Source organism: Astyanax mexicanus, chromosome 13 (genome assembly GCF_023375975.1).
Source record: "Astyanax mexicanus isolate ESR-SI-001 chromosome 13, AstMex3_surface, whole genome shotgun sequence".
In the NCBI taxonomy this organism is placed as follows: domain Eukaryota; kingdom Metazoa; phylum Chordata; class Actinopteri; order Characiformes; family Acestrorhamphidae; genus Astyanax; species Astyanax mexicanus.
In genome coordinates this window covers 41,138,994-41,154,922 of record NC_064420.1, presented here as the reverse complement: position 1 = coordinate 41,154,922, position 15,929 = coordinate 41,138,994, and the positions used below count along the sequence as shown (strand labels likewise).

Genomic DNA, 15,929 nt, shown 5'->3' with positions numbered 1-15,929 from the left:
TGAAAAGAAAAAAAAAAAAAAACGGGACAAAAGATCAACTGGCTGACTTGTTTTTTTTTCTTTCTTTTTATCTGTGACGCATTGAAATGTTTCCATCTTTGCGCTGGACGGTATCAGAGCGCCCAGGGTTGGGCCTGCCTCTGACCAAGGCCAGCAGCTCCTGTTTCTGCCCCAAAGTACCTGCCTTCTATCTTTGCCCTGCTTATAATCACTTAACAAAGACTCGGTCATTTGCACAAATTAAAACATCAATAATGCACAAGTGCTTTTCAGTGGGTGCCATAGACACCCCCAGCAGTGGGGCACCGGCGCTCTCTCAGAACGCGCGCTCTATCTCTCCGGCTTTGGGGCGGGCTGAGAAAAGCTCTCTGACTAGAACAAAACATAAAATTGAGTAGATTGGGATGGAACTTTTTTCTTCCCTCTTTAAGAATGAGAGAAAGTGGTGCTTCAGAGTAAACAGCCAACACCCTTGAGTGGCGTACTTTCATAAACAACATCCCCACGGCATGGCCGCCATTGGTGATTAGTGGTCTCGTTGCACACACAGACATGGCTTTAATTCCGCGTCTTCGCCCCATGTCTAAATCGGCACTGCCAAACCTCTTATTTACAAGGATGAGAGCAACCAAACAATCTAGCTGGGCTGAAGCCGAGTATGTTAAAAATGCTCAAAAGGGGTCAAACGGAGCAGCCTGGGCTTCTGGGAAAAAACGGGGAAAAATGCAAATGCATGACAGAAATTTACGATGGACGTGTACAATAGAAATATGTAAAACTTCTCTTAGAAATAGATACACAGACAAGTGCTCCACAGGAGTGAGGTTCCTCCTACGTTCCTCTAGTTCCTCTTGAAGATGGCTCTGAGGGCCCTTCGCAGCAACAGCACATTAATCCTGTATGGCCTTTCACTGAGCACATACTGCCCTTCTTAGTATGTATAGTCTATGACTCCAGTATGAGGCATACATTCAAATAGGGAAGGATTTGTAATGTGTGTGCTTGAGCTCTAATGTACATATTTACAGAAATTAAACACATAAGCGGAATTCCTCGCGCTGGCGCAGAGATAATATGGGAGAAAAGGGAGGTTCTGAAAGAAAGAAGCAGAAGAAGGAGAGGGAGGCAAAAAATAGAGATTACGATTCTATACAAATATATGTAGACGCTGTTGTAGTATAATTAAAAGCAGTATATTTATATCTACTAAAAAGAAATAGGCCGGCCGGGTTTATATATGTCACGCAACACGCTTTAATATTTGCATCTATTTTCCCTGAATGGAAGCAAGTGCTCAGGGCTGGTTTGATCCCTCTTCTCCACTTTCTCCCTTTCCGTTAACCTCACAAACAATCCGCTTGTTAGTAAACTGTCGAAATGGGCGCTAGACGCACACAAATTGCGTTCGGCCGAGCGAATTTGTTTTGCAAGGGTGACCTGTTTAATCATCTCATTTTCTTTTTGCGGACGTTTATTCGTCCGGTTTCCATGGTTACCGAGAACATTAAGGGGCTGCAGTAATAAGGCCAGAGAGTCAAACAGGTAATAAAAAAATTAACGCCATTTTCCAGCAGCCGAGGAGGAGTGCCCTCGTAAATGAAGCCGGGGAGAGAGGAGCACGCGGCCGGGGCGAACAGGGGCTTCCAATACTTCCCAAACAATTAAAACCCGGCCCGCTTATTTCCCTCTGTAGAGAAGCACAGCTAGAGCTTCCTATGGACAGGACACTTTCCCAACAATCTCACTCGACAGGGAGGGGAACTGTTTTAAAGTCATTCTGTTCCTTTATTTATCGCCATGCCCAGATTACTTATCAGGACCATCAAAACTGCCTGAATTATGATTATTAAACATTTCTTCCCTCCTCCTCCACCTCCTCCTCCTTCTCACAGATAAGATTACTGTTGCTTGCAGAAATACATGGTTACCGAGACATGTTGTGTAATTACAGATAATATATAATGTCAGTTTTACCGGCTTGATCTGGATTTTTTTTTTTCATATCATATCTTGCAGGCAGTTTCATCACAAAGACTTTATTCAGTAGGGAAATGGAAATGACTTATCGAAATTTTCAAGAGATAAAAAACAAAAAAAAACCCTGCAACATGTGGCAGATGTCTCTCTCTCTCTTTCTCTGTCTGTCTCAGTTTTTTTTTCTCTCTCTCTCTATGTCTTTCTTCCTCCAATGAGAAACAGTGCCCTTTTGCAGCAAATGATGAACCCAACTTACAGCCAAATATAGAAAATCCCAGCACAAGAGGCAGGACAGGTGCGGAGAGCCCCGCAGAAAACGAACTGGCCCCACACACGCCAAACATGGTCGTGGAGCAATGGTGGCAAAATAAACAAGCCATTAGAGTTTTATATCTTTCTTCTAACTGTTTTCGCCCGATCCATTCATACACATCCCAGCCGTCCTGTCCTGAAGCAGAATGTTGGAGCACAGTGCTGGACATTAAACAGCAATTCTTATTCTACTTGTATGGTCTGCAAGCCATAACATGGCATTTGTCGTGTTCCGAGCAGTTGTGGAAAATATCTAAATCATGCCGGGACACAAGGCTGGCTTCAACGGCCCCTGTATGCCCTTTAATTCATTACTCACTGCATATGAATAGATGGGCATAAAATCACACAAATAATAGCACCCAGGCCTGGTGTCATGTTGCTTGTTTGCCAGAGAGTTGACATTGTGTTTGACTCATTTCGCAAGAACCCCCCCAGCTGCCTGCTGAGAATGGAAAAACCTGTGAGAGCCCCAAAATGTTTTTCCTCGCTGAGCGTCAAAGCTTGTCTTTTTTTAGAATTCAAGTAACAGCAATTTAAGGAGCCAACAGCCGCATGTCGATCTTCTCATGACAGTGAACTGGATCTGATTGCTAGAGGGCCTGTTTTAGGGTCCAAAAGCACTGCAAAATAAGATAGTGAGGTGAATATAGCTTTTAGTGCCAAAACACGAAGCTTGATTAAGGGTATTAAAAGTACTGCTCATTTATGTACAATATACCTGTATAGAAAGCTGTGTTTACTCTGTAGAGAATACATTTATGTAGAAAACTGTAGTGACTGACTGTAGAGAATATAACCATATAGTTTCTGTACTAATTCATAAATAAAATATAACTAAAATATATGTTAATTGTATAGAAGCCTTAAGAAGTGATTTAACCCTAAAATCCTGCAGATCTGAGCTGTATGTAAAATACCCTGATTCAATATATCCTTGATACATGTTTAAAACTCCATACAAGTTCTGGGTTCTGTAAAAAAAAAAAAAAAAAGTTCTATTTAGAATTCCAGAACAATTAAAGAGCACATAAAACATAAAAATCCTTATTGCTTATAGCAGCTCTATATCACTCCCATGAGAGCAGCTAGTGACCGAAACCCACTCACACTCACACACCAGGACGAGGTGACACCTTGCCCTGGCCAAGAGGATTGAGAAAAGCCCCCCAAAAGCTCCTGGGGAGAGAAATCCCCAAAAGAGGACAGAGCATAAAAAAAGAGAAAAAAAAAAAACAGCACTAAGCCCCAACCATGAGACTGCCAACTGTTCTCTTAACAGCCTCTTAACAGGTGTGGGCCCTAGAACCATGTAATCCTATCAAGTTACAGAGTTTAAAAAAAATTCAGTCAAACAGCAAACTCCTGAGTGTCCCTGCTTTGAGCACCCCCACCCCGATACACCCCCTCACCCCACCTCCTCCAATCCTCCAATACACCCCCCACCTCACCCCCCCCAACAACCCGCTGCTCCGGCGCTGTGTAGGCTGTGACAGAATTGAACAGCTGGGCTTCAGATTTATCATGTACAGACAGTAATTATTGCTGCCGCTGCCTGCTACTGACCCAAGTGAATAGAATGTCACAGGAAAAAACACACAGAGCGCGGGGACCCACGGCAGGGGAGGGTTTCAGACGCAGGCGCCCCTGTTTGCAGTCAATTACCAGACAGGACGGGATATCGGCCTGGTGCCTCTCCAGAGCAAACACACTCTCCCAGGATGAAGGTGACAGGAAACACACAGCCATGCGCTTCTTTTTCTTATCAATGGAGACGAAAAAAAAAGTAAGCGAGGCAGTTAGCCGATGTGTAAGTGTGTGAGAAAAGGCATTTAGCCAGTAGAAAATGAAAAGAAATAATGAAAAAAAAGCAGGAAAGTGTGTGTCCTTACATGATCTATTAGCACAAAATAGCAATAGCACAAGCATGACAAATTACATGCTGATAGACAGCACATCTGCACCATGACAGAAACGTGATGTGCCAGAGCATGTGACCACTCAAAAACCAAAGACCCATAGACTAAAAGACGTGGTGGGCTCTCATACTGACAGACCACCCTGACCCAGCATTTGGTCAGAGATAAGGCACCGAGCACTTCCGGCATAAAGATAAACTAAATCAGGCTCTCTATCTATCACTGGCTTTCACTGCCGGACATTAAGCAGTTAACCAGCACTGAAAGCTTCCTACTCTTCGATAGAACAGCAGCAGGGCTGGTGGGATGTACTGCAAATGCTGTAGCAATGATAGGGGGTCTATCAGCAAACAGCATGCAGGCTAATGCTACAGGTCTGCACTTAAGTCTAGTTTAGACTGAAATATAGATTTTCAACTGTTGAGTTGAGGGTGTGTCCAAACTTTTTTTGAATACATCCCAAAAAACAATCAAGTTTTTTTTATTGTTAAAAATAAATGGGTCTTAAATTTTTCTTTCTAACTGAAGCCACTTTAAAATGTTCTTAACACTTGTACATCACCGCTTTATCACAAGCTTAATGGAGAAGTGCAGTTTTTATAATCTCCACAGAAGCTAGGCACCACAAGCTCCTCCCACATTAAGTAAGCCCCACCCACCACTCCTTGTGTAAGGAAAAAATAAACCAGTCCAGGCGTCAGGAAGCATACGAAACACTCTTCAGACATCATATTCTAGTGCGGCTGGAGGCATCCGGAGAAGCCGACTACGGGACTATGGTCCCGCTGCTGTAACGGCCTTCCCCATCCTGCCTTCAACCTGCCTGCAGGGTCGTTCCCACCTTAAAGACCCCTGCCACGTTTAAAAGGATTAGCCGCCACATTTTGTGCCGGCTTAATCTTCCTTTCAGACGGCCTAATAAGTGTGCGTCGATAAGCCAAGCATGCAAATTTCATTCTAGGCCAGCGAAGCTCATGCTTTCAGACAAATGGACTAAAGTATTTTACACTGTGCTAATTGCTTCTTCATATTCCTCTTTTCCCTCTTATATGCCATATCAGCGGTGGCAGATTATTCCTCTCTCCCACTTTGCATGAAATTAGAATTTCATGTGGAAGATCATAAACGTGCCATGGAGCCCTGGAGTTCTTAGAGTCCTGTTGTATTATTTTGTGTGTGTTTTTTATTTTTTTTTGCTAAAAGGAAGAACCTTTACAGGTTTCAGGCAAAAAATCTGACACTTTTTGATTGGGTCAGATAATGTAATTAAATTGCTATGTAAAAAGTAAATTAATTTATGAAAAGTCCAAATTTAGAGAGACAAACAAACCTACCAGACAAACCTACCAGACCACCCTGTTCTTAGAAAGAATATATATTATACATTGCAGAATTAGTCCTGCCAGGACACTAAAAACATTAATTAGAATATTTTGTCATCTACCAATTCAGGGATACTACTGCTTTCAATTTAAAGAAAAAAAAAGTCTTAAAAACTACTGTTTTAAAAGTAGTTAGTTCAGGTTGAGGAGTCAAAGCTGTGGTACCTTACACTGCTTTATATTTCCTGGCATTTGCCTTTTCAGAAAATGACAAGAACTCAGGAACTCACCTGATCTGTAGGTGCACTGCTGCATTTCCCCACTACCAGGAAATCTACACCCACAAAAAGCCAATGGCAACGTATATACGTACAGAGCAAATCCGCTCCATTCACCAACACACACTGACACTAAATTATCCCACTGAATATTAATCATATTTGTATTAATGAGGAAGAGAAAAAGAACAATATGAAGAAGATAAAAAAGAGAATTACAAATTGATATAATAATATATAATAACTGTATTTCTTAGTAAACACTTTAAGGGCCTAAAGGTGCGACCTGTTTATTATTCGTGAGGACTTCCTCTCCCAGTATTAATTAGGCTATTACTGTGTATTGGTGACGGAAAGGCTTTGAGCTTTTAATTAGGGTCGGGTGCCTGCATGAGTGCACAGCAGAGGAGAGCAAAGGAGAAACGAAATGAGAAGAAAAGAGAAGAGAAAAAGAAGAAAAAAAGACAAAAAGGGGAGGAAAAAAGTAGGAGAAAATAGAAAATAGCAAGCTTTTCTTCTTTCTTGCTGCCATTTGCTCTTCTCTTTTCTCGCTTTATGTCACGCTGCTTAAAGCACAACTTACACGTTTCTATCATTTCCACACCGCCGGTGTTCCTATACTCCCTATTTTTTTCTCCTCTTTTGTTTATCTGGACTGCGCTGGTAAAGGGCCAGGGATAAAAGTCTGGGTATTAGAGGACTAAGTTAATTATGATGTTGGGTAGACTGCATGTTATCAGGCGGCACATGTACCGGCTCAGGCACGACTCAACTCTCCAACTATCTATCTATCTATCTATCTCTTCATCTTCAGCTTCTCTCTCTCTCTCTCTCTCTGTCAACACATCATAATACACACTCTCTTACACACAGACCGTATTATTAGGTCCGAAGACTTAAAATACAGTCTGTACATATGTAATAAAAATTAATAACTGAATCAGTCTAAACCCTCAAACATTATGGAAATAAATAATATACATATATATTATAAAATATAAATATATTTATATATTAATTATATATATATATGAATATTACTGAATTGTTATATATAGATTCATAGATTCATCATACAAAAACCTTGTATTTCCAAAATGTTAACTTCTGCTCACACAAGGCTTTAAATGAAAGTCAATGTAATTTGTTCAAGTGATTTTGGAGTATTTCTTGTTGTCCATTTCTCACATTTTTTTAAACAATACAAAAAACAACTGACAAATTATTAAATTAAACTAACTAACTAAAAAAATATTAAATCAGTTCAAATCTAATAATGTGATTATAATTTAGACAATTATTTAGGTTATAACCCAAACATCACTTTTCACCAATTCCTTCAATTAGATATTAGATATACTAAATTATTATATGTAAGTATATTATATAAATAAAAATTAAAGAGTCATGTGTTGCTTGGCCACCTCAGTCCCCTCTCTGCTGAAACGCACTGTGCCCTGCCTGACACGGCCACCAGTCTAGCGGAGGGTCCCCTCCTTACAATCCAGCACAAAAGGGGTTAAAGCCGGTGCCTGGCAGCCCCCCGCTCCCTTTCAAAGTGTCCTCCTGCTAAATTTATTTCAAAACTCTGTTAATCTGCAGTACACAACGTTCCTATTAGCATAGCCCGGCCCCCTCATAAAAATTCCAGCTAGTTTAATTAAAAAATGTAAATTTACTGTCATGCGAGGAGCCGGAGAATTAGGACAGCAACAGCCTTTTTATTGCTTAAGACATCAAATTGATTCGGTTGTTGCTAAATTGTGATAAAGGTTACAGAGGGCTGCGGACCTCAGCTCGTCTCCCTTCCTCCTCATTTCATCCTATTTTGCGGCCATGCGGAAAAGGTGCTCAGGGCGGACACAGAGTGAAAACTGAAAACTTGTGCACTTGAGTAAGAAGAGAAGAGGAGCGGGGAGGAAAAAAAAAGCAAGGGACTGTTCTGAATGAAGAGCCATAAAAAAGGAAAGTCTGTGAACAGTCAATTCAGAGAAGTAAAGATAGATTTTTTTTTTTTTTAAGCTTGGGTGTGTCTGCCCCTATTCACTTTTGAACTAAAGGCAGGAAAATAAAGAGAAGTGCTATAAACAGTAAACAGTAAAGAGTAACGAGTGAGAAGAGTGACAGGGGGAAATAAAGAATATTAAATGGATAATATTCCAGGAATGCATGCTACACAGGACTCTATTTATGTGACAGCTGTCGTAAAGTTTCATTTTCTGCTTTACTCACTTCTTTTTTTTTTAAGGTTTATCAAAAACAGCAATCACTTACTTGAAATGCTTAAAAAAAGAAAATAAAAGCAGAAGAATCCACCTGCAATTCTCTATAGCCTTCCACAAAAATACACATACTAAACACACACACACTGAACACACTGTCTTGTGTTCTGAATCCGTTTTAATGCTTCTAGTGTGTCAGCAGCACTTTTTAAGGCTATACACCGCACACACACACACACACTGACTTAAAAAGACATTTTCTAAGCAGCAAAAAAACTTCAGTTAATTCAATATTATTTTTTAATATGCTGCTAAATACTAATACTCAATATATTCTAAATATATATATATGTAAGTTGACATCTACAGGAGCTTTCCTTACATACCTCAAAAAAAAAAACATTATATTATATTAATGAGAATTATATTATTACAATATATATAAATATATTTTATAGTCTAAATAAATACATGAATTAAAAAGATCATGTTTGGAAGCACACTACACACTCTTACACACTTACACACACAAGTATGTAAGGAGCATGAAGAACATACACACACACACACGCTCACACTGAAGCGGACACATAAAATGAAAAGTAAAACCTACACCAATAAGTACAACAATTATAATATATAATATAAACTTGTGTTATATGTAAGTTCATGCTCTATAAAGGTGTGTTAACACTAACAGAAGCATCCAGAAACTTAATTAAAATGTGAATGTAAAATTCATTACATACATGAATAAAACTTGTTACAACTACGACACAGCTCTACGAATTACGGAGGACCCGGCATGTCCCAAAACACCACAGAAAGAGGACGGCAAATAGAGACTCGAGTCTCGGATCGATTTTGCGTCTTCCAAAATATCCTGAACAAGGGAACGAGGGCTAAAAAAAGGGAGATCACTTGTTGTGTGTGTATGTGTGTTTGTGTGTATGTGTGTGCGTCCTTAGATGTGTCAAAACAAAGGTCCCACAACAGTTTGTTTGTTCAGTCCCCCTGGCAACAAACCCTTAGGCCACGCTAAGCACTTCTCTGCTAAATACCTGCTGTGTTATCTCAGTCATCCACTGCCTCGATAATATATATATATATATATATATATATATATATATATATATATATATATATATATTCACATACACACTCTGAGACGTATGAGAAATACTAGTGTTTTTTAAGATGAATGTCGGATGAGATGATTAAAAGAAAAGATATAGACAGACAAACAGAAAGATAGACAGATAAAATGTTAAAAGTGAAGGGGATGAAGATGAGCGAGGTGCCAAGGGGGTAAAAATGACTGACCGACAGCACTACAACACACCTTTCACTTTTAAATATAGAATTTTATACTATATTAAACTATACACTGCAAGGCAGCTTCCCAGTCCGGAATTAAGCCTAGTTATGAACTACACACTATTTTAAATGGAGAGTTTTTTAATTGAATGAAAAATATAGTCTACGACTAGGCTTAATGCCTGTCAGAGAAACTGCCCTTATGTAATAAATATATACACAGGTAAGGTACTTCCAGGTTCCAAACTGAAAGTGCTGCTGTTGCTACTGTCTCAAGCTGTAAGCAGAACAAACGCAGCACTTAACAGGTGCTAGAGTGCGCTGAGAGCTGAGGAGCGGACATACGGTACGGAAGGCTCCAGCTCTAATCAGCCCAGGGCTCTGTCTGTAGTAGTAAATAAAAAGCCGCGGTTCATCTGGAGCGGCGGCGCACGGCGCAGTAGTTAAAACATGACTAACTTCCCCATTCGCACGCACTCACTCAGGCAGGCAGGCAGGCACTCACTCTCTTGCTCACTTACTCAAGCACCAGGCACTCTCTCTCTAACTCCCTCACTCCCTCAGTCAGTCGCTCAGTCACTTAGTTATTCAGTCAGTCAGTCAGTCAGTCAATTGCTGATAAAACACACACACAAAAACAACACAGACAGTCAAAAACAAGAGAAAAATGTAAAAGAGAGCACTTACCATATTCAGGATAGTCGAAGTTAAATCCTCTCAAGCATGTAACTTTCATAATATTATGTAACTCTGCCTGAAAATCATCAGAAGACAAGAGGAGAGCTGGTCTGTGGGAAATAAGAGCTAAAAGTAGTGGGACGATAAAGCTGGAGGAAAAAAAGAAAAAGCCTGTTTTTAGGGGTTTCCTCTCTCAATCATGTGCTAAACTCCTTGACATGTAATCTGTCAATAGTTTTCGCAGCCGAGATAATGCCGGCTGCCACGAGTGAAGTTGATTGGCAGCTCGGCCTGAGCCCCTCCTCCTCGTGCTGGTGGTGGTTTTGATGATGAAGGGGTGGAGGTGGTGGTGCTGGTTGTGGGGGGGTAGGTGAAAGAATACAGAGGCGGCCCCTTTGCTTTCTTGCTTGCTTTCTCGCCCTCTCTCTCTCTCTTGCTTGCTCGCTCCTGCTCTCTTCTGCACTCTTCTGTATTCTCTCACTCTTCACTCTCTCTCTCTCTCTGTGCCTCTCTGTGTGTCTCTCTCTCACTGGTTCTCCCTCATGCACATGCACGCATACATACACACATACACATACACTCATATACACACACACACACAGCACACAGACACAAGACCAAGCAGTTGGTGATAGGAAATTACGGAAGAGCAGGAACAGGAGCAGACTTTTTTCCCCGCCCTCCCCCTGTAACACCTCCCCGTGGTGGGCTGGTCTTCTCAGTCTGTGCAGCTTTCAACTGGTTCATGGGAGGGGCCTGGCCTTACTCCATGCAAATGAGGAGGGTGGGAGGTAAGTAAGGAGGTAGGGATGGAAGGAGGGAAGGTGGGAGGGAGGGAACCAGGCAGCGGGACGCTCCAGAAACATATCTACTATCTACATGGCTCATTACATATTTTGTATTTTGTTTGTTTAATTTTTTTTTTATTTTTGTCCAAAAAAGCCAAATAATATTTTTTTTATTTTATGCATTTAAATGAGGCCAATGTTTAGCATTGGCTTAAATTTTCCACTGTGATGTTTCCAATGTTTTTAATAAACATAATTATTATCTTGCAGAAGCAATGTTTCTTTGCAAAACAGATACATTTAAAAAAATAATAAATAAAAATAAAAATAAGCTTGCCAAAAGTGAGACTAAAATTTCAGGCAGAGAGAGGCATCAATATTGAAGAGTACTCACATGGACTAAGTAACCCTATCCAGGAACAGTTGGTTGTAAATTATAAGGAGGAGAAAAAAAAGAAAAAAGAGCCACCAAACCATCCCCCGAACACTTCTCTCCATCTCCCTCCCTCGTTCACTCCCTCTCTTTCAGTGCTCTTCCCCTCCTCTCTGGTTCTCTCTGTCCCTGTCCCTCTGATAAGGTATCAGTTTTCATTGTAATTTCAGGTGAAATGATAAACGGCAGCCGTTACCAGGTGGCAATGAATACTTTATAAGACAAAGCCCTTATTTGCCTGGCAGTTTCTTCCGCCGTGGCATGCAAAGCGCTCACAGACATTTTTTCAACATATTTCCCATATTAGCATAATTCCACACACCCAAAACCATTTGTTTTCTGACACAATCGACTCGCGACATGTGAATTCGTATACAGCAATACAAGTAAAAGAGCGCAGTGCAGAAAGTGTAAATCGCATGTGTGCAGGTAAATTGAGCTCTGCTCTTGACCAAAACACAGCTACCTATAAACATAAACAAAAAAACAAAGTGCAGAGAAAAAAGCAGCTTCTGAGCTTCTGAAAAGGGGAAATGCACTTTTTAGGTAATGGTTCATAATTCTGTGAAATGAGTCAATCCCTAGTTCCTGTTTGCTAACTGCTGGCTGACAGCACGGCGCACGCACCAAACAGGTTTTGGTTGATTCAGTAATTAGGACTATGAGTCATAATCAAACAATGGTAATGCGTTCCCACCTTAAGCCAGCGCCTGCGAGGGGCGAGCCCGTGGCAGTCATACAGGGCCTCTCACAATCAGCGCGAGAGCTCAGAATGCTCATCGCACCGACCGGCCTTTCACAACTTCAGCTTTTGGAGGAAAAAGCATAAAGCAGTTTTCAGAGAACAACACAGTCAGTAATAAAACCGGGCCAATTTTTCTTCTATTTTTTTTTCTGACATCAGCTTCCGTCAGATGTAGAGAAGACCGCATGTTTCTCTCTAAAATGGAAACTGACAATGAACACTCTTCAAAATAGCAAAAACTGTACAGTTCCAGGAAAGAAATCTTGTAACTGGTATAGAACTTCTTTAAACCAAGTTTAAGCTTAGTTTAATGTTTGCACAAAGTGAAAGTGAATTACACCAATTAACAACATTTGATTTACTTATTAAATAGTTTGGTGTAAAACGAAGCATTATACAGAATATTTAAGTAGTGATGAAACAAGCCAAAATTTCACTGATATTGGAAAAATGTTCTTAACTTTTACATTTTATTGGTTAATTCATCATACAATTAAAAAAATTGACAGATTTAATGTCAAAAAGTAAAAAAAAAAAAAAAGTCATGAAAAAAAAAGTCATCAAAAGTGATGAAACTGTCGCTAAAAAAGTTATCTTTATAGAAAGTCCTTTATGTATTCATTTGCCATGAATGATTTTGCATGACTGTAACTTCACAAAAAATAATCTATAAAAATATAGATAAGCAATATGACGATATTTATGGTAATACTGTATTGTGATCAATATTGTTATTGTGATGAACAATACACAGAACATTTCTGAGCATGTCATGGATATAGTCCGTGCATAAATAATACTGACCAGTTGCACTTTGAGTTATTAAATATTTTGATACTTTATGTTTACTATATCACCAAAATTGATCAAACCACTCTGAAAAGCTTGGTTGGATTATTTAAGCAGCTTCTGAGTAAATTAGAAGATTTTTGAAATTTGATGAAGTTTCCCTTTGAGGCGGTGCCTTACAAAAAGTTCTTATTTCCCACATGAAAGGAGTCTCATGAACTAGAACTTTGAATCACCCATGCAGACGTCTCTCACACTGAATAAAACGTGCTGTTTACTTAAATTCCTAAGCAGGCAGGCAGATCGGGCTGGACGGGTTGAGCTGAATGTATCTGTATGGTGTGCAGCAGCGAGAGCAGCGGTGGGCTCTTTTTTCCCTGGTTTTTGGGAGAGAGGGGCTGAATGGCGTTTGATGTGGCCCATTCTGATGCTATGCTCGGGGCTTTCGGAGGGGGATGAGGGGGAGTTGAGTGGGTTGTGGGTGTGTGTGTTAGGTGGTGGTGGGGGGGTGGCGGTTGTGACATGGCAGGGCCGCATCAGTCAAAGAGCTGCGGAGGCCAGACGTTTAGCCGCCCCTCACCGCGCACTCCAGGAGGGGCTGGTCTGATGGCCGCCTGCTCCGAGCGCCTCGCTCCGCCGGGACAAAAGCCAGCGCCCAGTTGAAAGATGTGAATCTAGGAGGCTTTTGTGGCCGAGGCCCGGGGCCATGCGGAGTGAGAAATCTGACCTTTGCTAAGAGTTACATAGTGTTTGAACCCTCTCCACTGCCTCAGCCAGTGGGGCAGCGCGGGCCGAGCGGGCAACCGTGAGGTGGAGAGTCAAAAAGAGCAGGAGGAGGGAAAAAAAAGAGAGAAAATGAAAAAGAAAGCGAGAAACAGATATACCAAAGAATATCATCAGCATATTTAAGTTATTATAAAAAAAATGGGGAAAAAAGTGTTGCTCATAGAGGTTTTTTCTCTTTTACTATTAAAAATAAAGCCCACCCCATCCCCCTTTAATCTTTTTTTCCTTTTTTTTTCTCAAGTCTCGATCATAAAACTGACAGGAAATTGAATGTGACGACGCTGGGAGTGTGGCACAGAGCTTTGAAAAGAAGGCCAAAGAAAGTGTTTGCCCTTGTATTGTTCTAGTGAGCCTGTGATGCTGGATATTATTCCCCCTCACGTCTGCTTAGATAGCATTATATATTTATATATTTTTTTTCAAGGAGGTAAACGCACTGCATACTAAACTAAAAAAAAAAGTATACGTCCAACAATGGCAGCTGGAACTTATCACACTCTAATTGGCCATTGTTCTGATTACCCTGATTATGGGTGGTGGTCATAAAACAGAAAGGCCCAAATCAAATTACCTTATCATTTTTGAGATAACATAAAATTGGCTCAAAATTCTGTTTATTTTTTATACTGCAATAACAAATCTGCGCACAAACACAGTCACTCACTCGAACACCGGGCTGAAACCTCAGCCCCACTTAAAAAAAACATCACTTATTGTCGAAAGCTATTTTTTTCTCCACGCAGCTTTCATCCCCTGCCTCTAATCATTACGGTTCAGTATCTCTCCCCCGGATGCAGACAGTCCTAATGCAATCTTCCTAATTTTGGTCCCACGCAATCTGGTTTTAAAGCAAAGAGGGAAAGGGGCACATTTCTGAAGGGCCCTGACCATAATCGTTTTAGACAGATAGCTTCTCCCATCGTAGATGAGCAAATATTTGTAAACCAGCTATCTAATGGAAAATTATAGTGAAATTAGAGAGAAATTCATGACGGAGAAATCCGATTACCTCTAATTTTATTATGCCATCTTAGCCCACACAGCATATTTTTGTACAGTTTTTTTTCCCCCCATAAATACCTATGCCAGGGGTCCCGGTAATCAAATAATATTGAAATTCATCTCCCCATTAAATTCAATTAGATGCAATTTCTAGAGCCTATCAAAGATTTTAATTACTAAATTATAAAATTCTCCGAAGCCAAATTGAGGAGGAAAAAACGGCATCCTCGCATCTGGGCAGGGGAAAAAAATAAATAAAAAAATAAAAACATAAACCATGAAAGGAAATTGTTGATCCAAAAAGATATCCAGTGGTAAATGGAATTAGCGAGGCCGAGGCTTATTCAGCAGCTCTGGGGCGGGGAGTGACGTGTGCCAAATGCAGGCTCCTGGACCGGAGGAAATGAACTTAGCCGAGTTGCGCTCGGCCTCTAAACGTCTGCCCTCCGAGTTATTACGCCGTAATTGACTAATTGACACCTTAATTTCATTTATGGGCTCTTGTGTTGAGGAGGCAACCTCTGGGTATGGAGGTGGTCCTGAAAGAGAACATCCAGCCAGCATCCTGCGTGCAGGTGCACGGGAGGCCCGGCCCGGTCCCTCCACGCCGTCATTATGACCATGTTAATTAAATGGGCACGGGGAACATAGCGGTTTAGCATAAGCTTAAGCAACACTGTCCTCCCGCACTGTAATCTCCAGTACCTGCTAATGCTGACAGCTGTGGCAGTTTAGTCATGCAGGTGTTAACAGCAGCAGCACTGTAACTTGCCTCATTGGACGTCAAATTATTCTTCTTATGAAGTCCATGATGGACCCATGGATTCAGTGATGCGTCTTTGCTCGTGTGCACATGAAGTATCAGAATAGTTCAAAGTTTAAAATGCAAGTTTACAGCCAAAAAAGAAGTCAACTTAAAAAACAGCAACCAATAATAAAAAAAAGTTTAGCCGTTAAACCTCAAGGATAATATAACAGCAGCTTTTGTCACCAAATATGAATTTGCATGATGCAGACTTTAATTATTTTTTTATCTACATTTAGAGTAACCTTATCTATCTGTAGGGACAATTATGAAAATTAAACTTCTGACTTGTCATGTTACTACTGACTATACTATAATTGCATGACCCCTTTTAACTTGTTTTAAATATATAGTTTATTGCAATTTAATGCAATTTGTAGAACTATCCCTTACAGTTTTCCAGCATATATCTCGGCATATATCTCAGTTTATCATATCTGTTGATCACAAATTACCATGTACAAAAATATTAACTTTTTCACTGGAAACTATGCTTAACATTATATAAAAATGTTATATCATGATATGATACATAATAGTTTATGTGAAATTTATA

At 40.4% G+C, this 15,929-nt stretch overlaps 1 protein-coding gene across 1 annotated transcript in view; it reads right to left on the bottom strand.

The window, feature by feature from the left end:
* Positions 1-10,699, bottom strand: part of casz1 (castor zinc finger 1) — a 102,482-nt gene extending 91,783 nt beyond the window's left edge. Inside the window, exon 1 of the mRNA XM_007246784.4 lies at positions 10,035-10,699. Coding sequence (XP_007246846.3) covers positions 10,035-10,083 — 49 coding nt within the window. The 5' untranslated portion in view covers positions 10,084-10,699. The remainder of the gene's footprint in view (positions 1-10,034) is intronic.
* Between the last annotated feature and the right edge of the window lie 5,230 nt (positions 10,700-15,929).